The 22,036-nt window shown below is 35.5% G+C and overlaps 1 protein-coding gene across 8 annotated transcripts in view; it reads right to left on the minus strand.

Moving 5' to 3' along the window:
- Positions 1-22,036, minus strand: part of MYO6 (myosin VI) — a 131,197-nt gene that overhangs the window by 12,086 nt on the left and 97,075 nt on the right. For 2 of the 8 annotated variants that reach the window (XM_064360902.1, XM_064360904.1), the window contains exons 21-31: positions 16,397-16,527; positions 16,235-16,312; positions 13,765-13,894; positions 10,944-11,034; positions 10,097-10,247; positions 7,254-7,462; positions 6,529-6,607; positions 5,498-5,658; positions 3,360-3,398; positions 2,940-2,969; positions 137-175 (exon numbers count right to left, since the gene is read on the minus strand). In XM_064360902.1, coding sequence (XP_064216972.1) covers positions 137-175; positions 2,940-2,969; positions 3,360-3,398; positions 5,498-5,658; positions 6,529-6,607; positions 7,254-7,462; positions 10,097-10,247; positions 10,944-11,034; positions 13,765-13,894; positions 16,235-16,312; positions 16,397-16,527 — 1,138 coding nt within the window. The remainder of the gene's footprint in view (positions 1-136; positions 176-2,939; positions 2,970-3,359; positions 3,399-5,497; positions 5,659-6,528; positions 6,608-7,253; positions 7,463-10,096; positions 10,248-10,943; positions 11,035-13,764; positions 13,895-16,234; positions 16,313-16,396; positions 16,528-22,036) is intronic. The other 6 variants (XM_064360903.1, XM_064360905.1, XM_064360908.1 and 3 more) reach the window with 4 other exon arrangements.

A 22,036-nucleotide genomic window follows, 5' to 3' on the forward strand; every position in this document is an offset into this window, starting at 1 on the left:
ATTTCTTGTACAGAAATATCACTTTAGATGGAAAGAGCAGGCTAGTCATATAACAGGTTCTGGTCCAAATAATCAAAAGTAATTTAAAAATATGATTTTGAGGTGAACACATTTCCCCAAATTAGACTGCACTAACCTACTCAAATATTCTGACATTTCTTTGGCCATTTGTTCCCTACAAGAAAAAATGTTAATACAATATGATTACAAAAAAGACATACTACATAAATTAATTAAAAGATCTAAAAGTAAAATTAAAATATATACTTTCAATATTATTATTCAACAACTATTCATAACTGTTTTACTTTGTTAATGCCCATGATATACTTTTTCAACAAATCTAGCCGTAGCACACAGCAAAATTTGTTTAAATCCAGTTAAAGTCATTTGAATGTCTCTCCATTTTTGCAGTAGCAACTTACAGATAAAACTCATGAAAGCTTTTATAGTATTCTTTTACATATAGAATACAAATAACATGGTCTAAATACATACAGTAAACTTGGCAAGATAAAGATTCCATATGAGGATTTTTGCTCCACAATTGCTTAGTAAATATTAATTAGATAAGGCACAATGGTGAAAACGACAATGATGTATTTGACAGCATCGGAGTTTAAAAAAGAATTTGATGTATTCAAAGCTCTAAAATTCCAAATTGAAGCATGCTTTAAAAAAAAGAATATCAAAACAGGGACTTATGAAAGATCTGAGGCATTCTGACCTTCCAAGGATAAACATTTACCAAAGGCAAAAAGCTTATTTTGCTTTTGTTACCCAGAAGGGTATAACTTTTCTCAAAATTTGTTTAATTCTTTAAAAAGGAATGAAGTTTCATAATGTTCATCAACACTTCTTTACTTATTTCCCTGCTCTTTGCTCTTTTCTGTCATAATTATTTTCTCATTCATTCTACTCACCAATCTCAAAACCTTCCAAATCAATAAAATCATAAGAAGAAAAGATGGGTAAATTTGCTTCGAGGCAGTTTCCTGAATGCCTGCCCAGGGGTGGGACCCTGACTAATGAAGTAGAAAACTCCTGTTCATAATGAACTCTGTCTACAATTATGCACTGATGGAGGTCTATTAAAGCACAGTCAGAGAAAAAGATATCTTTCAAAACTGACAATGAAGGACAGCAAAAACAAAATATAACACAAATACAATCTAATAAAAATTATCTTTTGAGCAATACATTCATCAAGCTCTCTTTAAGCTAGTAATTTCTCAGAATCTTCTCACTTTCAAACTCAGCATGATTTTGATAACTATGTTTAATTCTATTATTACTCCACATCAAGGTTTTTGTCTCAGGATTCAAGAGCATCTGTTTTTACCATCTTTTCCTCCTAAAGCTTCCTCCATTTCTTTTCCCATGGTAGGTTTTTAAGAGAGTCCATGGACTTTCAAATCTCTTTACCACTGGGTCTGTTTATCATACAGGTATTTTTCTGTGTGCTTTGACACTATAATGGATGGCAGTCTCTACTGATGCATTAACCTCCCTGCCCTATGTCAAGATCCACCTGACCTAGACCAATATACTACAATAAATTTTCTAGATAGAAATGGTTCCTACACCCAGGTGCTTTCTTCCTTCTGATCTTACCAAACTATATGCAAATACAATTTCGACTTAGACACTGATTGCAGGGCTTATTTAATTCAAGCTCAAATGGTAACTATAAAGCAGTTGTAACAATGGAAGGCAAGAGTACCCACTCAGAGATATTTTCAAAATTTAAGGCAGTATTGTGGTAACAACGATGTGTGAGTATACTCCTGGCATCTGTTGAGATAAAGGGTAAGGAATGCCAAATGTCCTACACAAGGAAGAACTGTTCCATGCCCCATTTAACTTTAACATGTCCATCATATCACATATAGCGGTGAAAAACACATATACAAATTTTACATGTAAACACAAAGTTTTATATGTAAACAACGTATTTTTTGCGTGGCTTTAATATTCACAGAATTTTTCTAGGGCTTGCACAAATATTGTGTAATTGAGAGAATATTGAACTTGGCTCTGTTCAGAACTTCACAAAGGATTGTTCACAATTTCAAGGCATGTGAATGCCCAACATTCCTATATCAATTTGCATTTGTAGCTACAGCATTCATGGTGATTCTATACATAAGCAAAAACATCTGATCATTTATCATGTCTTCCACTGAAGTTATGCACAAGCACTTTCATATTAAAATAAATATGTTTTATTACAAATGACTATCCTTGTATTTCTCCTTTACATATATTGTTTGGAGAGAGTTATTTATATAGGTTGTATCATTTGTTAAAAAATTGTTATTGGAACTGGAGTCTGATAGAATTGAGAACCATCATTATAAACGATAAGTTGGAGTCCTTAAATCTGTTAAAATAAAGATTTTTATATATATGCCAAAATTCTTATATGTAGTATATATAACATACATACAAAATATATTTTATATTTTATATAAACAAAATTTATATTTCAAATATTACTTAGATTCTGTCTTTGTGGGTAGATTTTCATAACAAAAAGTTAGCATTACATACATAATTTCAGATGATGAATTATTTTAGATATAGTAGAATTAACTATCATATATCCTGAAAACCAAATATTTTATTCTTATTTATGCCTCCACATCTGCTTCTATAGAGATGTAAGGTAAGGAGCAGCTAAAAAAATACATAAGACAAAATGGGTGTTCCCCTATACTTTACACAGACAATACAAAGAAGGAAACCAAATTATGAGCTACTGCGATTGAGTACCAAACAAGAGCATTAAACATTTTTCCTCAACAAGAAAAATATGAAAAAGGTTGTCTAATTATCTTTCAATAGAAGAAAATAATTTATAATTTACTCCAATGAGAAAACTACTCCCAAAATCTATCCACGACCTATTTTTAAAAAGGTAAAGGTAAGTGACATACGGTGTCATTTTGGGTCTTGTTCCATCATTTCTGTGAAAAAAATATAGTTTAGTTAACATCATAACCAATTGTGAATTGTGAAAACCTGGATTGTGCAAATTTGTTTCACTTTACTCATTGATTTTAAAAACTCAATTATTTCTAATCAACACATGAGATCACTCAGAGTTTTAATATATTTTTAAGTATTCATTAAAAATGATTGGAAAATAATAAAAGGCATGCAGTGAAAATTAAAGAGCAAATACATTACATGTCAATTAGAAAATTCATACATTGTGAGGTTGTTTTTAATAGAATCTGGATATTACTTTACAATTTTAGGTAATTTGAAACCATCATTTTGCATCATGGATCATATGTGTAATTGACTGAGATTATATTTTACAACATATGACATATGTGGAAAACAATTCTTACTTAGAAGTTACTGGATGGGAATCCAAGCTGGAAAAGTAACTTAAAATTGATTATTGAAGCAGAATCAATCTATAATACATATATTTTTTAACTGAGCATAGAACCCAACAACATCATGCTATATATTAAGAACAGTTTACTTAGTTCTTACTCATAAATTTGCTATAGAAAAAACTCAGTGCTAACAAAGGTAAAATAAACATTCAAAAACATTTAGCTATAGCCCATGGAGCAAGATTAAACTAACAAACATGCAATATCCATATAGAATATCATTCATTACAAAGTGCTACTTCATTCTGATTGCAGTACAGAGTATAAAATAACCACAACATTGAGAAGGGAAGGAGCTCAAGAAGACCTGAGCATCAGGGAAAGCTTCCTGGAGAGCTCACAGAAAGGATTTGAAGGGCATTCCAGAGGAGGATACACCATCCCTAGGCCTGAACCATAGAACTAAAACTAGCTCTTCTACCTTTCAAGTCATAATGGCTTGAATACCTCCTCGTTACTTAATATGGTCCCATTACCTACCTAATTCTGCTTAATTTAAATTACAGGTAACTTGTTGTTTACATTAAAGGTCCTAAACAGTTCACTCTTTCTCAGAGACCATTCAACATGGAAGACATGTACCTTTCTGAAGATGGGAAGGAGTCCACATATGAGCCAATATCTTGTATAAGTACATGAAATGGCACTAGATATAGCTTAATATTTCAAGTGCATAAACATAAAGCTCGATGATGAGTACCAATAATGACTCTATTAACAAGTCCCTTAGAAATGGGCTTCTGCCATAATAAAGCCAGCTCTGTCAACTGCAGTACCTCCTCACAGACATCAGGGATAGCAGCTGTAAGAGTCTGGCTCATTTAAGAGCCTATCCTAGGCAGCCAGTCATAAAGGCTCCCACCATTCTGACATAACACAAATGGAAGGCACAGAACAGCAGCTGAGCTGAGTCTGCATTTATAAAAACCGTATCTGGGCTAAAATAATTATAGTGAAATGTTAATAAAGAGCTCAATACTGGACTCAAAGCCAAGAGCTTAATAATAACATCTTTTGTTCCTAGAGCCATATTCAGTTCATTTACAGTATAATGTACTTTTTCACACACAATCAGTCCCAGAGCTCCCCAATACAATCACATACTATTTGGTTGGTGCAAAAGTTATTGCGGTTTTACTCATGGTAAAAACCATGATTACTTTTGCACCAACCTAATAGAAAAAGCGTGAAGGCAACTTAATATGCCCTTTTCCTTCCCTATCTTTTTTTGCTAAACATTCCATTACATTGCAATTTGATCCTTTCACAAGGAAACAGCGCCATTCTAGTGGTTATACTTTATATTTTGCCATAAACAGTGCTTTTAAGTTCTGAAAAGCATGACGTGTCTATGTGCACAACATATAAAGGAACCCCACAAATTAGTTTCGTTATTATAAGAAAATAATCAAAATAATTAATGCTTCTGCATAATTTTTTAAAAAATGAATCTATTAAAATTTTCTGCAACTTTTAATAAGAGTGTCCACATTTCTACACACTCCACTATAGTGGAGTGCTTAGAGATAATTCAAAAACCCAAGAAGCCAAAATATTTCAATGAATTTAATCTTCCCTTCTTGGAAATGGAAACTCATTTATTCTGAGACATTGCAAAGTAAATTTCTCATTTCAATTGTTAGGATGTATACTATATGTAATTTTTTTTGCATTAGAAAAATTTTTAAACCTCATCTACAAATATATTAAACTGCATTATTTAACACAGTCATTTATTTCAATGCCAGTATTTCATGACAAGTATTTAGAAATTAGGTGTCTACCTAATACACTATACTCTTAAAAAATTTCAGGGTAAAAATTGATGTGTTTTCTTAACAGAGTACTCACTAGTGAAATTTTTGTCTTATATTTCAACAATTTAATAATTTGATGAAAAATCAATTATTTCATTCACTTGAGTATAAAAGCTGATACAAATAATTCCAGTATTATTTTAGTTCCAATACATCAGGGCCTTCAGAATACGATTTTCTCCTATTCCCTTTTGCATGGAAATGAGAGGCAGAGAGGTACAGAAAGCAAAGGAGAGGGCGCAACACCCCACCCAGGGGCCCCAGTACCTCCGCAGCGCCGGGTCAGCCTGGGCCTCATCACTGATGAGCTCCGCTTCACTCTGGGCAATCCTCAGGGCCAGCTCCCGGTCCCTGCGCTCCTGCTCCAGAACCGCTTGCTGCTGGGATTCCTCTTCCCTCTGTCGGGCCAGCTGTGCCTCCACTTCAGCCTGACAATGACAGAAAGCCATTTCACCAAGAGTTCTTCACTTATTTACAGGATCACTCCCATTACTACTCAAAATAAAGGGAAAGTATAACCGCCCCATGCAAGTTCTTTACTAAGGAACTGCTTAAGCACGAATCTCTTCAGTCTGTATTTTCTTCTACTTATGATTAATGCTTCAAACACATCTCCATTTTGCTACTTTCCCAAGTCCAAGAGAAGGTCGAAGAACCACAGCTCCATAATTCTATGACTATAAAAATTAGTGTCCCAAACATCACATGAGTATCACATTAACACTAACACCTAGAGAGCAGATGTCAGGAATTTAAAGTTTTGGTTATGCTTAGGATATATTATGAAAGCCATGACAAACAGAAACTCAAATACATGAGCAATTATTCTCAGACATGGGACTTTTTAAAAACTAGGATGGAGAGAGAATCTTAATCCTAATTTATTAATTCCAGTATCTACAAAGTTATATATTTTAAAACATAACATCTTAAGTGAATTTTCATTTGACATTCCCCAGGTATAAAAATATTAATATTTATTGATCTACACTGTGTTCAAAATACTTTAACATATATTAACTACCAAATGCTCACAACTAGTATTTATCCACATTCTACAGAGAGAAACTGTGGCCCATAGTTACTCACTATAATGTGCACAATGTCACAGTCTCTGTCAATGGCTGGTTATGGATTTGAAAGCTCCAAAGTCCATTCCCATAACCACTTCAAAACTGGCCTTTTGTCTCTGGGATAAACTAGTGACATCTTATCTAGAAAATCAAGATCTTGTTTTCACTTCTTTTATAACTTTGTAGGTTCCATTTTGATAGAAATTAAATCAAGTAAGTACGTACTTGAATGTGTTTTTCATCATCTTCCCTTTTCTTTCTCTCTTCTTCTTCTTGTTTTCTCTTTGCTTCCATCTCAAGTTTCCTAATAAAAAATAGAAAACTCTTCAAAAATTTAACAGAAAATAAGGAATCCTTCAGAAGGCAATTTAACTATTATTTAATAATAAACAAAGGTAACAGATCAGGAGCTCAAATTAACCTCCTGGCCACATACATCAACTTATTTTGAATAAAATAAAATTTAACTCTATTGACAATAATTCTTAAATAAAACAAATATAATTATATTCTATAACTTTTAATATCTCTAGATGAATGTGGTTATACAGCTTGGCTGTAAGGTCCTGATTACAGTGGCTTCCCTCTATTCCCTCTCCAACTCAACACCTCATCCATTCTCTCTACCTTATCATATTAATCTTTCAAAATGTCATCCGTTTTAAAACTGCAGAAAAGTAGAAATGTCATTTATCTTGCTTATAAAACAATAAACAAATCATAGTGTTAAAAAGAAGAATATCTTGAGATATAAGAGTCTAACTAAAATTCAGATTATAGTTTATTTTACGTTATTATAAAATGAGCTTATTTTCTCAATTTTCAAACTTATTATAAAATGAGTTCATTAAAAAAAGACAACAGTTTTAATAATTATCATTAACCACTGTCAATACCAAGAATTCACTATTCCTTTAAGTCTCTTACTCAAAACAACATAAATGTCTTACATCCGCCTTTCCTCCTCTTCCTTTCTTCGACGTTTTTCATCTTCTTCACGTCTTTTTCTTTCCTTTTCCATTTCTTCTTGAATACGCCTCAGCCTTTCCGCTTCCTCTTCCTGCTGTTTTTTCTTCTGTAATGCACTGAGGAGTTCCTCTGAGCTTTTAACCAGTGCATCATATTCTTTCTGTATTTGTTCTCGTGTCATCATAGTAGACTTAATAAAATAATAAACAGGCACATAAAAACTTATTTCTTTTGTTGCATAACAATGAATATACCTAACAATACTGAACTATAAACTTAAAAATGATTAAGATAAATTTTAATGTTTTTACTGTTTACCACAATTTAAAATAAAAAATTACTCCAATATGCAAATATAGCAAAAACTAGGTAAGATGGTAAGCAATAAGCCCATTATCTTTGCTATACTGTTTGTACATTAAATACTATTCAAAAAAATTTTATGTTATCTCTGCACACGAGTATCAGACATTAATATCTACAGGTATACTGTGTTGTAGTTAAAAATTATTTATAGGCTGGGCACAGTGGCTGACGCCTGTAATCTCAGCACTTTGGAAAGTCAAGGCGGGCAGATCACCTGAGGTCAGGAGTTCAAGACCAGCCTAGCCAACATAGTGAAATCCTGTCTGTACTAAAAAAAAATAGAAAAATTAGCTGGGCATGGTGTCACACGCCTGTAGTCTCAGCTACTCAGGAGGCTGAGGCAGGAGAATCGCTTGAACCTGGGAGGCAGAGGTTACAGTGAACCATGATTGCGCCACTGGCACTCCAACCTGGGCAACAGAGTGAGACTCTTGTCTCAAGAAAAAAAAAAATTTCTTAAGTAATTTATCAAGAGTTTACTAGTCTTTTATAATAATGTTCAAATAGTACCTAGAGCATATTTAAGAAATTACTAAATACATCTAAAATTATTGGATGATTTTCCTAAGTTAGCGTTCAAAAAATGTAGGTGAGTTAATTCTAATTTATAATGATACCACATAAACAAGGATGGCCCTTGACAGATTTGTAAAATCAGCTAAGTCTATTTATAGAATTTTCATTTTCCTCCAGATCTTCTTTCTTCCTTTCTACCTCCAAGAATACCATTGTTTACATAATATATCTGCAGAAAATATAGAACACTCACTTTAAGATATTTATTATGTCCCACATACTTGCATTTAGACCTGTGAAACTAACTGAGAGAAAGCATATATAAAACCCTAAACTATAATTGAGGAAAAGATACAAAATGTAATTAATGAAACATGAAATATAATTAACAAGCATATAGAAAAGTTTTCAATCTCACTAGTAATCAAATAAATAAAAATCAAAACAAAAAAGGAGCCCCATTTTTTTCCTACAAAATTGGAGAGGAAACTGCTACTTTCACAACATTAACTGTTAAATTACAGTTAATATATATAATGTATTAACATGGACAAGTATATATAACATAATGGCAGAGATACAAATTGAAATGTATATTATGATAAGAACTATGTAAAAATTTATGCATAGAAAATAAGACTGTAAAGTAAGTAAAATTATACTGTAAAAATAAAAGTAAAAATATACTGTGATACACAACAGTGTATTAACTGAATTTGTTAATGTGGAGCTATTAAGTTTTTTTGGTGGTTTCTCCAATTTTTTTTTTTTTTTTTTTTTTAGCCAGGGGTCTCACTGTCACCCAGGTTGGAGTGCAGTGGTGCAATCTCTGCTCACTGCAACCTCCACCTCCCAGGCTCAAGCAATCCTCTCACGTCAGCCTCCCTGGTCCCACAGGCTCATGCCACCATGCCCAGCAAGATTTTTGTATTTTTAGTGGAGACAGGTTTTGGTCATGTTGCCCAGGCTGGTCTCTAACTCCTGAGCTCAGGTGATCCGTCTGCCTTGGCCTCACAGGTGCGAGTCATCACATCTGGGCTGCAAATTTTTTATAACATTTTATTACTATCTATCTATCTATCTATCTATCTAATTATTTATTTATTTTGAGACAGAGTCTCGCTCTGTTGCCCAGGCTGGAGTGCAGTGGTACAACCTCAGCTCACTGCAACCTCCACCTCCTGGGTTCAAGCAATTATCTTGCCTCAGCCTCCCCAGTAGCTGAGACTACAGGCATGTGCAACTACACCCAGCTACTTTTTGTATTTTTAGTAGAGATGGGGTTTCACCATGTTGGCCAAGCTGGTCTCAAATTCCTGACCTCAAGTAATCCACCCGCCTCAGCCTCCCAAAGTGCTGGGATTACAGGAGTGAGCCACCATGCCTGGACACTTTTATAATTTAAAAATTAGTTTCTAAAAGTAGAAAAGCATGAAACAAATTAAATTATTTGGATTAATCCTCATTAAGTCATGATTATGTAAAAGCTCACCAATAAAGTGTGGTATTTTAATTGCTCTTTTGTGAAAGGAACATTTTTTTTTTTGTATGTGAGAATGTGTTTTATGTTTTCTTTTTTCTTCAACTTTTATTTTAATTTCAGGGATGCATGTACAGGATGCGCAGGTTTGTTAAACAGGTAAATGTGTGCCATGCTGCTTTGCTGCACAGATCATCCCATTACCAAGGTATTAAGGTAGGGGGAATATCTTTCTTAGCAACAGAAGAAATGGCACAAAAATTCTCTTCTTTAACTTTTTGCTATGAAATTTTTCAAAGAGTAGAGGTAAATAATGAAGAGCATCTACTTGCCATCATTGAATCTCAACACACTTTGTATTTTGAAAAAATAAGGATGTTTTCTATACAATTTCAATACCAATTAAAAAAAGATATTAAATTATATAAAAAAGTCAAAGTCATTTGGGTTAAAATTGCTTACCTTAATTTTGGCCATCAAAGCATCAATAGAAATTTCCAGATCCTTGATCTGTTTATTCACCTCTGGTTTTCCATCTTTCAACACACTGACTACCTCATTAAATTTATCAAGTCGTTTTTTCAGTGTGCCCACCTTAACCAGGCCATCAATGCTGTAAAAATAGTATTTCATTAGAGTTTAATTTCACTTCCATTTTCAATATTATCTAGTATTCTTTTTCAGATCTCTTGTTGAAGGCTAAAACAATCAAGTATGAATGTGAATGACACTGATGCCTGTCAATGGGATTACAGCCTTCTACAAACTTTGAGAATTCAAGTCATAGAGGAACTTAAAGGAGTCATCTAGCCTCTCAGAAAAGGTATGATGGATCAACAGATATTCAGACTTTCAATTTTTAGAAGTCTTAATTAAAAATGAAAGAGTCAAGTAACAAATAATGGCTAATTTATAATGGGACAATGTAATTCCTACTGATAATCTTGAAAATTATAGTAAACATATTAGTGAGATTTTTTTTAAATGTCACCTTGACACTATCAAGAAACTCAAATAACTAAAATAATACAAATAAAAGAGCTTCTCTCAACCACTTATTTCTTGTTTTATAGTCTTTACACATTTTTGTATGCCACTTCAAATCCTTTTATAGAATGAGGCAGGTAATGAGGTAATAAATAAATTAACTAATTTCAAATATTACAAATAAAAGACTAATATATCATTTTACAAAGAACATGAAAAAACTCCTTGAGTATCCAAACTGCTTTTTATTATGACTTTATTGTCATTTTGTATTACAGTAACTAGGTTTTGTAGAGTTCTTTTTAGGCACTATGCATCTTACCGAGGTTTGTGTCTCCTCTTGCAAAGCCACATTCGAACAGTTTTTTGCATTTTAATGCAGGCTTCAGCTCGATATTTTATTTTGTTTTTCACTATGTTTAAGAGTAAAATAAAATGATAGAAAATTATTCAGTTTAAATTTGACATATATTTAATAAAAACTCATTTTCACAAATTCTCAAAAAACATGAAATCTTAATGACCATATTATTTATATTTGACATCAAAATCAGAAAGTTTTAACATTTGTTTCTTTTTATTATTATTATTGACAGAGTCTCAACTCAGGCTGGAGTGAAATGGCATGCTTGGCTCACTGCAACCTCCAACTCCCAGGTTCAAGTGACTCTGATGCCTCAGCCTCCTGAGGAACTGGGACTACAGGCGCACACCACCACGTCAGGCTAATTTCTGTATTTTTATTAGAGCCAGGGTTTCGTCATGTTGATCAGGCTGGTCTCGAACTCCTGACCTCAAGTGATCCTCCTACTCGGCCTCCCAAGTGCTAGAATTACCGGCGTGAGCTGCCACACCCAGCCAGTTTTAACATTTCTCTAAAAGATATTGAAACTGCATTTGCAAAAATTACAACTAAGGAAATTATGTAAAAGAGATCTGACCTAACCAACTCCATCTTGCTTCTAACCTTTTATTTGGAAAATGATGGGAAAAAGATTCTGCTCTCTTTTCTTTTCGTGTTAATAGTTTTCTTTTTATCTATATTCACAATTGTCTAACAAAATACCTCAAAAATAATCTTTCTTTGCATGATTCTTTTTCATTAGGCCAAAATAATTTTCCTTTTCTACTAATAAGAAAAAATGTACTGAATTATTTTCATGTGCCTAGCACTATTTCAGGTACTCTAATGAGTATGAGGGGCAACTATAAATGTAATCAACTTACTGATTCTCACACAGCTCCCAACAATTAAAGGTTTGCCATAGATCCTCAAGCAACCCTAAAATGTTCTGTCCCTCGTCTTTGTTTTGGGCCAGCTACATAGCCGGCCAAACCACACACAAAAGCAGCTTAGTCCAATATATCAAAGGGATTTGAATTCCTGATCCCAAAAACACAATCCCAAAAGCCATAATCCCAAATGTTGAAATCCCAAAAGATCAAAATTCCTAGATTAAAATCCCTAACATCTAAAATCCTAAAAATCACCAACACAGGAATTATAGAATTTCAAAAAGAGCAGTCTCATGAAGAAAATGAATATGAACATATTCTCCAAGAAGAATTATGTCCTAAAAGAAAAAAAGCACCTATTATTCATGGTGTAAGACTTCAAAATATAGTTAAAGACTAAGAAAGACAGCCAGCTTTTATGAACTATCTCCATGCAACTGCCCATAATCTATCCCTGTAATACACCTTTTCATATATCAAACTTTCTTTTTAGTTTTGGGAATTTTTTTTTCTTTTTGTTTTCTTTGTTTTTATTTTCACTATCTTAAATTGTCAGCATTTTTTACAGAGTTCTAATTTATAGTATTCATTTACTGCAAATTTAACTCCATGAAAATACATTATCACGACATTTACTTTCTGGGTAAACACTTTATATGTACATAAAAAACACTGAAACTTCCTCAATAAATGAACAGATGTCCTTTATCAAACATCTGCATTTGTAAGAGACAGAATTTCTCAAGATGTCAGCTAACTGGGCAACTACAAATGCAGTGGTGACACCATGGTTTTTGACTAATGTTAACAAAAGATAGCTTGTTCACCACAGTATTTCAGATGACTGCAGTAACGAAGTTGGGTGCACAATTAACCACAATAATATGTGTTTACACATTTCACCTTTTGACATACTTCTTTATGTATATGGTTTGTTTGCTCCATGCAACTGTTAGCATATGTGTTTATGCTTTCAAAAATATGTATGTTGTCACTGTCTATTTTATTGTGTAAAGTGGCCTATAAAGAGTTGTCATGTTTTTATATGTTTCTCAAATTCCCTTTTAAAAATGTAAATAAATATCTTTTAAAGAATGTTTTTATTATTTTTTACAGAATCCTGTATTTGGTACTTTGATCATTTCAACTTTTGGGATTATGGTGTTCAAGACTGTCTTTCGGGATTATAATAGACTCCCTTTCAAAGATCAGGATTTAAGAGGGGATGGTAGGGGAAGAGACTGAAACAAAAAACTGAAACACCATTTTACATGATCTTGAAAGATATTCAAATAATTTAGACTTTACCTTTTATGAAAGGAAAGTCACAAAAGGCTTCTAGCTTAGAGAGATCTCTGAGAAACCAGGAAAACCAGTCTGGGAAATACAGAAATTATTACGCAAAAAGGGGAAAAGGACTTCACTAAGGCACTGGCAGTAAAAAGAAGGAATGTACAGTATTTGGAGGAGGAATCAACAGGATCTGGTGACTGATAATATTAAGAAAGGAAAGTGGATTACAACTCGAATTTTTGGGGGCATGTGTATTGTAGATGCCATGCAGGCTTGAAGAAAAGTTCTGGTTTAAATCTGAGAGATTAGGGGATGTTGGGGGTTGCGGGGAGGAGAGAAAAGAATCAAGATAGTGAATTCTGTTTTCTTAGGACACTATGAAACTGACACTCCTATAACACATTTGAATAAAGAAATTAAGTATCATACACTCAAAAAGAGAAAGAACACCTACAGATAGTAGCTTATCCCATACTATACATGAGGTGTTGCTTGAGGAATCTGGGACCAATGTGAACAAAAGTCTCAGCAACCCCTCTGAGACAGCTTTACAACACTCCACAAACCACCTTAAAACAATGAAAGATCCAATGGGTGTCAAGGAAAATACCTACATTTGATGACTGAGAGTGAGCACCACTGAACTTTCTTCCAGCGACTGCAGATGAGCCAGTGATTGACTCTTTTAACCAACTCTGCTAAGTGGTCAGGGTCAGACTTCATGATCTGATCAAATTCCGCAAACTAGGAAGTGAAATAATTTAATATCAGTATTAAAAGATAAGTGTATTTAAACACACAAAAGACATGAAGTAAACAGAATTCAAATCCAAAATCTGTCTGAAAATGGTCACATGCCAATTACACAGGCCTTGGCAGAGAATACAGCAAACCCAAAAATACTTGGCCACATTTTGCTTCCTTCCCCCAGGAACTTTTCTGGAGCTAAGGGAGGTTACTTAATGCCAGGTAGCAGATTCAATAACAAAAATGGGGAAAAAAATCTTAAATTACTTTTAAATTATAGATGGCTGGCAAGAAGACTTCATTGAGAAAAGAATAAAAAAGGCTGTATCTCTGAATGGGCTCACCCATATTCTCAGATATCCTTATGGAGCTTTCGAAAAGTGCAAATTAGCTATATAACACCAGGTACCACCAAAATTATTCGGTCTCTCCCAACCCTGATTACACAACCTCAACCTTTTTTTTTTTTTTGGAGATACTCTGTCACCCAGGCTGGGGTGAAGCGGCACAATCTTGATCACTGCAGCCTCAACTTCCCAGGCTCAAGCAATCCTCCCATCTCAGCTTCCCAAGAAGCTGGGATTACATGCATGCACCACCACACCCGAGTAATTTTCGTATTTTTTGTACAGATGAGGTTTTGCCATGTTGCCCCAGGTGGTCTCAAACTCCTGGAACCAAGCAATCTCACTGCTTCAGCCTGCCAAAGTGTGGGGATTATAGGCCTGAGCCACAGTGCCCAATCCCCATTTCCATTTTGAACAGAGATAAGAAATTGCTACTAAGTGACAGACAACACAAATAAAACAGCTAGGAGGTTCTTAATTAATAAAATACATTATTTCCACTATATACCACAAAATTCCATAATGATTTCAATCCTTTACCAAATATCCCACTATAATAATAAGAATATCAAAAATCCATCAACCAATATAATGGCTTCTTATAGTCAAAATTAAAGGTAATATAACTAGAGTAAAGATATTTAATTCTTTGTCTTAAGCTTTCAATAAATATTTCTGACTACTTTTTCTGGAGGTTAAATAAGAAAAAGTGCTTTATCTATGAGACTATTAGTTCTCAAACTATTCTTAAAGCTCTAAAACAAGTTTGTCCAGGCTGTAGTCCATGGACAACTTTGAATGTGGCCCAAAACAAACTCATAAACTTTCTTAAAACATTATGAGAGTTTTATTGTAATTCTTTTCTTTTCTTTTTTTTAAGCTCATTAGCTACTGTCAGTGTTAGTGTATTTTATGTGTGGTCCAAAACAATTGTTCTTCTTCATTAACATGGCTCAGGGAAGCCAAAAGACTGGACACCCATGCTCTAAAATAAATGTGGAGTTTACAACAAATATGTATGATTAAAGCTAAACAAATTATGAACATTATATATTCTCTTCCTCTCAGCATTTTTTTTCTTTTCTGGGAAATGGTTTGGGTCCTCTGTAATGAAAATCAAAGTCCAGGAAAGTGCATATATTGGTAATGCATACATACATTTCACCTCATCTCCAAAACTGTAAAACCAGATTTATTTATTGTGATTAATTCATCCTTCAAGGCACAAGAGATATTTCTTAATAATTTTGCTAAACAAAACTAATATGGTTGACTATTTAAATATAGTAATAGTTCTATGTTTAAAATTACGAGAGTGCAATTATTCAGTCAATTATAAAGATGTTAGGAATGGTGAAATGTTACTCATAACAAAGACTGTGAATAGCATTTAGATATGTCTAAACTGAATATTAGTCATGAAGTATTCTATAACTCAGTCTCATATCTTTTTATGAGAACCTATGACTACTATAACTATAGGACTATGTGTTGTGCTAGCCTAAAAAAATCATGCTACATTCAAAAGTATTTATACATTCATTCATTCATTCTAGAGCTTGACAGAGATCCAGTACAAATTCCAAACCAATTTCCTATCCCTTATACAACTACCATACTATACTGAAACTTGTTCTTACAATAAAGACTCAAAAGTACTGTGAAAATCCAAAATCACTGAATACTAAATTAATACATTTAAGAAAAGCTTTCAACTTATTTAAAATGAAAGTTTGTGGTTAGTTAACCCTTAGTGAAGTGAAAAAGTCATTAAGCAATGCTCTCATTCCAATACTTTCAAAGCTGAATAAAACTGTAAAAACTATACACCAGAATATTACACACTGTAAACTTCTCACAAGTAGAGAAATTATGCAATTCATGCTGTTAGTGACCATATAATTCAAGAATAATACAAATTATTAAATACTTTAAGATATTTACTAACCCCAACTATTTGTTCTCATGATGTTATAGTTAAACTATTTACCTTGCCAGGTCTAAAAAATACTTTTGTTAACCCAAACTTGTAGTCAATTTCATTTAAGCCCAAAGCTTTAAACAGAGCCTGAAAAACAAAAATTAAAAAGTTAAATGTCAATAGAAAAAACAAGTTTATAGATAACAAATTCAATTTGGGTGGCATTTGTACCTTACAAAATAGTCTTGGATCCAATCTTGCAAGTTTATCTGGCATATACTTTTTATACATGTTGTACAGTTCATGAAATGAAGCTCGTGATGGGAAACCACCCTGCATCAAGTCCAAAACAGACACCATACCTAGATTCATGAACGAACACAAGGCATCATCAATCACTGTTCCAAAGTCCAAAATAATTTGTGAATGATCAATTTTATAAATTACTGTTTAGAAATGGGCAATTTATGGGAATTTTCAGCAATTAAATATTACATAGGAAACATATTTATACTCATTATGTCCCAACTTATCCACCACCTAAAACTACTATCGTCAAATTTCCTCTAAACCCAGTAAGACTCTTTCCTACAGGTAAACTATTGGTCTCTAGACAGATCAAGTGTAACTGGGCACAGTGGCTCATGCCTATAATCCCAGCACTTTGGGAGCCCACGGCAGGCAAACTGCTTGAGCTCAGGAGTTCAAGACTAGCCTGGGCAACATGGCGAAACCCCATCTCTACAAAAAAATAGAAAAATTATCCAGGCATGATGGTGCATGCCTGTAGTCCCAGCTACTCAGAGGGCTGAGAGAGGAGGATCATCTGAACCAAAGGAGATGGAGGCTGAACCAAAGGAGATGCAGGACACTGTATTCCAGCCTGGGCAGCAAAGTGAGACATTCTCAAAACAGAACAAAACTAAGGAAAGATCAAGTCTAGGTTCTATCTTTTTTTCTGTTAGATGACTCTGTGTCACAAACTCAGTATATATGGCAAAGTCCTGTATTTAACCACTTTCAAAGTCCTGAATTTTAGAACAAAATTCCTGAAAGAATCTCCAAAAAGTAGATATATTCCCAAGTTATCGCCAGTGCATAAGGCAAATGGAAAAGAAAGAAGAGCTCACTGTTTCACTATAAAGACTGACTTTCACTCACCTCTCAAAGCAACTAGACTACTGGGATGACTAGCCTATTGGGTAAATATCTATTTTCTGTATAACTCTAGTAAGAGGTTAATCTGAGCCTTGAGTCAATGAGAGCTTTTCAGTTAAAAAAAAAAGTGTGAGAAGATGGCCGCTTAGGAGGAACTCGGGAATGCAGCTCCGAGAGAAAGCACAGAGGGTGAGTGGACGCTGTATTTCCAGACTGATTTTTACTGCCCACAGACCAGGAGATTCACACGTAGAGGAGCCACATGGGTCGCCAGCGCCGCTGGTTTGAACGGCGCAGCCACTGGGCCGGCACCCTGAGGCAACGGCTCACTGTACAGAGTGAGAGAGTCTGAGTCCCCTATAAGCCAGCAAGGGGAGCTGAAACGGGGAGCCAGGCCAGCGCCACGAATCTCAGAGCCGCGGCTTTAGCCAACGCAGCGGCTCCGGAGGCAGATCAGATGAGACGGTGTCCCCTCTTACCCAGCAAGAAGACCTGAAACAGGGAGTGAAGACAGGAGATTCCCGAGCAAAAAAAAAAACAAAAAAAAGCGCCACTGCAAACACAACTGAAACCGGGACGGTCCAGCTCTGTGGAGGAGGGGCGTTCTCCATAGGCACCCTGCTGTTCCCAGGGCAATCTACCAAGGCAACCCGCCACTACAGAGACTCCGTCACTACAGGGGCGGGCCAACATAGCGGAAGCAGTTCTAACTACACCCAGAAGTTCACACGGAAGCTGGGTGGAGCCCACGGCAGCTTAGCGAAGCCTCTGCAGCCTAAGTGTGACTAGGCTGCCACCTTGTGGGCAGGGAAAACAGCAACCGCACAGGGGAACATCATAAAACCGTAACTCCCTGGGACAGAACACCTGGGGAGAAGAGCAGGGGGTTTATGAGTTCTGCCACAGCAGACTTAAAATTACCAAAATCAGAAAGACAACAACTACAAAGTCAACAGGTGGATAAATCCACAAAGATGGGAAGAAACCAGCGCAAAAAGGATGAAAACACCCAAAACCAGAACACTTCTCCTCCTACAAGGGATCCCAACTCCTCACCAGCAAGGGAACAAGACTGGATGGAGAATGAGTGTGATGAAATGACAGAATCAGCTTTCAGAAAGTGGATAATAAGAAACTTCCGTGAGCTAAAAGAACACGTTCTAACCCAATGCAAAGAAACTAAGAACCTTGAAAAAAGACTTGACGAAATGCTAACAAGAATGGACAACTTAGAGAGGAATATGAGCGAATTGATGGAGCTGAAAAACACAACACGAGAACTTCGTGAAGCATGCACAAGTTTCAACAGCCGAATTGACCAAGCAGAAGAAAGGATATCAGAGGTCGAAGATCAACTCAATGAAATAAAACGAGAAGGCAAGGTCAGAGAAAACAGGGTAAAAAGGAATGAACAAAGTCAACAAGAAATATGGGACTATGTGAAAAGACCTAATCTACGTTTGATAGGTGTACCTGAATGTGACGAAGAGAATGAATCCAAGCTGGAAAATACTCTTCAGGATATTATCCAGGAAAACTTCCCCAACCTAACAAGGCAGGCCAAGATTCAAGTCCAGGAAATACAGAGAACACCACAAAGATATTCCTCTAGAAGAGCAACCCCAAGACACGTAATCATCAGATTCACCAGGGTTGAAATGAAGGAGAAAATACTAAGGGCAGCCAGAGAGAAAGGTCGGGTTACCCACAAAGGGAAGCCCATCAGACTCACTGCAGATCTCTCAGCAGAAACCCTACAGGCCAGAAGAGAGTGGGGGCCGATATTCAACATCCTTAAGGAAAAGAACTTTCAACCCAGAATTTCGTATCCAGCCAAACTAAGCTTCATAAGTGAAGGAAAAATAAAATCCTTTGTGAACAAGCAAGAACTCACAGAGTTCATCACCACCAGACCAGCTCTACAAGAGCTCCTGAAGGAGGCACTACACATAGAAAAGAACAACCAGTACCAGCCACTCCAAAAACACACAAAAAGGTAAAGAGCATCAACACAATGAAGAATCTGCATCAACCAAAGGGCAAAACAGCCACCTAGCACCAAAATGACAGGATCGAATTCACACATAACAATATTAACCCTAAATGTAAACGGACTAAATGCCCCAATCAAAAGACACAGACTGGCAAATTGGATAAAAAGCCAAAACCCATCAGTGTGCTGTATCCAGGAAACCCATCTCACATGCAAGGATACACAAAGGCTCAAAATAAAGGGATGGAGGAAGATTTACCAAGCAAATGGAGAGCAAAAAAAAGCAGGAGTGGCAATTCTCATCTCTGATAAAATAGACTTTAAAGCAACAAAGATCAAAAGAGACAAAGAAGGACATTACATAATGGTAAAAGGATCAATGCAGCAAGAAGAGCTAACGATCCTAAATATATATGCACCAAATACAGGAGCACCCAGATACATAAGGCAAGTACTTAAAGACTTACAAAGAGACTTAGACTCCCACACAATAATAGTGGGAGACTTCAACACACCATTGTCAATATTAGACAGATCAACAAGACAGAAAATTAACAAGGATATCCAGGACTTGAACTCAGACCTGGAACAAGCAAACCTAATAGACATTTACAGAACTCTCCACCCCAAATCCACAGAATATACATTCTTCTCAGCACCACATCACACCTACTCTAAAATTGACCACATAATTGGAAGTAAATCACTCCTCAGCAAATGCAAAAGAACGGAAACCATAACAAACAGTCTCTCAGACCACAGTGCAATCAAGTTAGAACTCAGAATTCAGAAACCAACCCAGAACCGCACAGCCTCATGGAAAATGAACAACTTTCTCCTGAATGTTGACTGGATAAACAATGAAATGAAGGCAGAAATAAAGACGTTCTTCGAAACCAACGAGAATGAAGACACGACATACCAGAATCTCTGGGACACATTTAAAGCAGTCTCTAGAGGAAAATATATAGCAATAAGTGCCCACATGAGAAGAAAGGAGAGATCTAAAACTGACACCCTATCGTCAAAATTGAAAGAGCTAGAGGAGCAAGATCAAAAAAACTCAAAACCTAGCAGAAGACTAGAAATAACTAAGATCAAAGCAGAATTGAAGGAGATAGAGACACGAAAAACCCTTCAAATAATCAATAAATCCAGGAGCTGGTTTTTTGAAAAGATCAACAAAATAGACAGACCACTAGCCAGACTAATAAAAAAGAAAAGAGAGAATAACCAAATAGATGCAATAAAAAATGATAAAGGGGATATCACCACAGATGCCACAGAAATTCAAACCATCATCAGAGATTATTACAAACAACTCTACGCACATAAACTAGAAAACCTGGAGGAAATGGATAAATTCCTGGACAGCTGCCTCCTCCCAAGCCTAAACCAGGAAGAAGTCGAAACCCTGAATAGACCAATAACAAGGTCTGAAGTCGAGGCAGCAATTAAGAGCCTACCACCCAAAAAAAGCCCAGGTCCAGATGGGTTCACAGCAGAATTCTACCAGACATACAAAGAGGAACTGATACCATTCCTACTGAAACTATTCCAAATAATCCAAAAAGAGGGAATCCTTCCCAAATCATTTTATGAGACCAACATCATCCTAATACCAAAACCTGGCAGAGACTCCACAAGAAAAGAAAACTACAGGCCAATATCCATGATGAACATAGATGCAAAAATCTTCAATAAAATACTGGCAAGCCGACTACAACAGCACATCAAAAAGCTTATCCACCATGATCAAGTAGGATTCATCCCGGGGATGCAAGGCTGGTTCAATATACGCAAGTCTATAAATGTAATTCACCACATAAACAGAACCAAAGACAAAAACCACATGATTATCTCAATTGATGCAGAGAAGGCCTTCGACAAAATTCAACAGCCCTTTATGCTAAAAACCCTCAATAAACTAGGTATCGACGGAACGTATCTCAAAATAATAAAAGCTATTTACGAAAAACCGACAGCCAATATCATACTGAACGGGCAAAAACTGGAAGCATTCCCTTTGAAATCTGGCACTAGACAAGGATGCCCTCTCTCACCACTCCTATTCAATATAGTACTGGAAGTTCTAGCCAGAGCAATCAGGCAAGAAAAAGAAATAAAGGGTATTCAATTAGGAAAGGAGGAAGTCAAATTGTCTCTATTTGCAGACGACATGATTGTATATCTAGCAGACCCCATCATCTCAGCCCAAAATCTCCTGAAACTGATAAGCAACTTCAGCAAAGTCTCAGGATACAAAATCAATGTGCAAAAATCACAAGCATTCCTATACACCAATAACAGACTTAAAGAGAGCCAAATCAAGAACGAACTGCCATTCACAATTGCTACAAAGAGAATAAAATACCTAGGAATACAACTAACAAGGAATGTAAAGGACCTCTTCAAGGAGAACTACAAACCACTACTCAACGAAATAAGAGAGGACACAAACAGATGGAGAAACATTCCATGTTCATGGTTAGGAAGAATTAATATCGTGAAAATGGCCATACTGCCCAAAGTCATATACAGATTCAATGCTATCCCCATCAAGCTACCAATGACCTTCTTCACAGAACTGGAAAAAACCACCTTAAACTTCATATGGAACCAAAAGAGAGCCCGCATAGCCAAGTCAATTCTAAGCAAAAAGAACAAAGCGGGAGGCATCACACTACCAGACATCAAACTCTACTACAAGGCTACAGTAA

Source organism: Aotus nancymaae, unplaced genomic scaffold (genome assembly GCF_030222135.1).
Source record: "Aotus nancymaae isolate 86718 unplaced genomic scaffold, 86718_ANA_hifiasm-v0.15.2.pri h1tg000040l, whole genome shotgun sequence".
NCBI classification, from domain to species: domain Eukaryota; kingdom Metazoa; phylum Chordata; class Mammalia; order Primates; family Aotidae; genus Aotus; species Aotus nancymaae.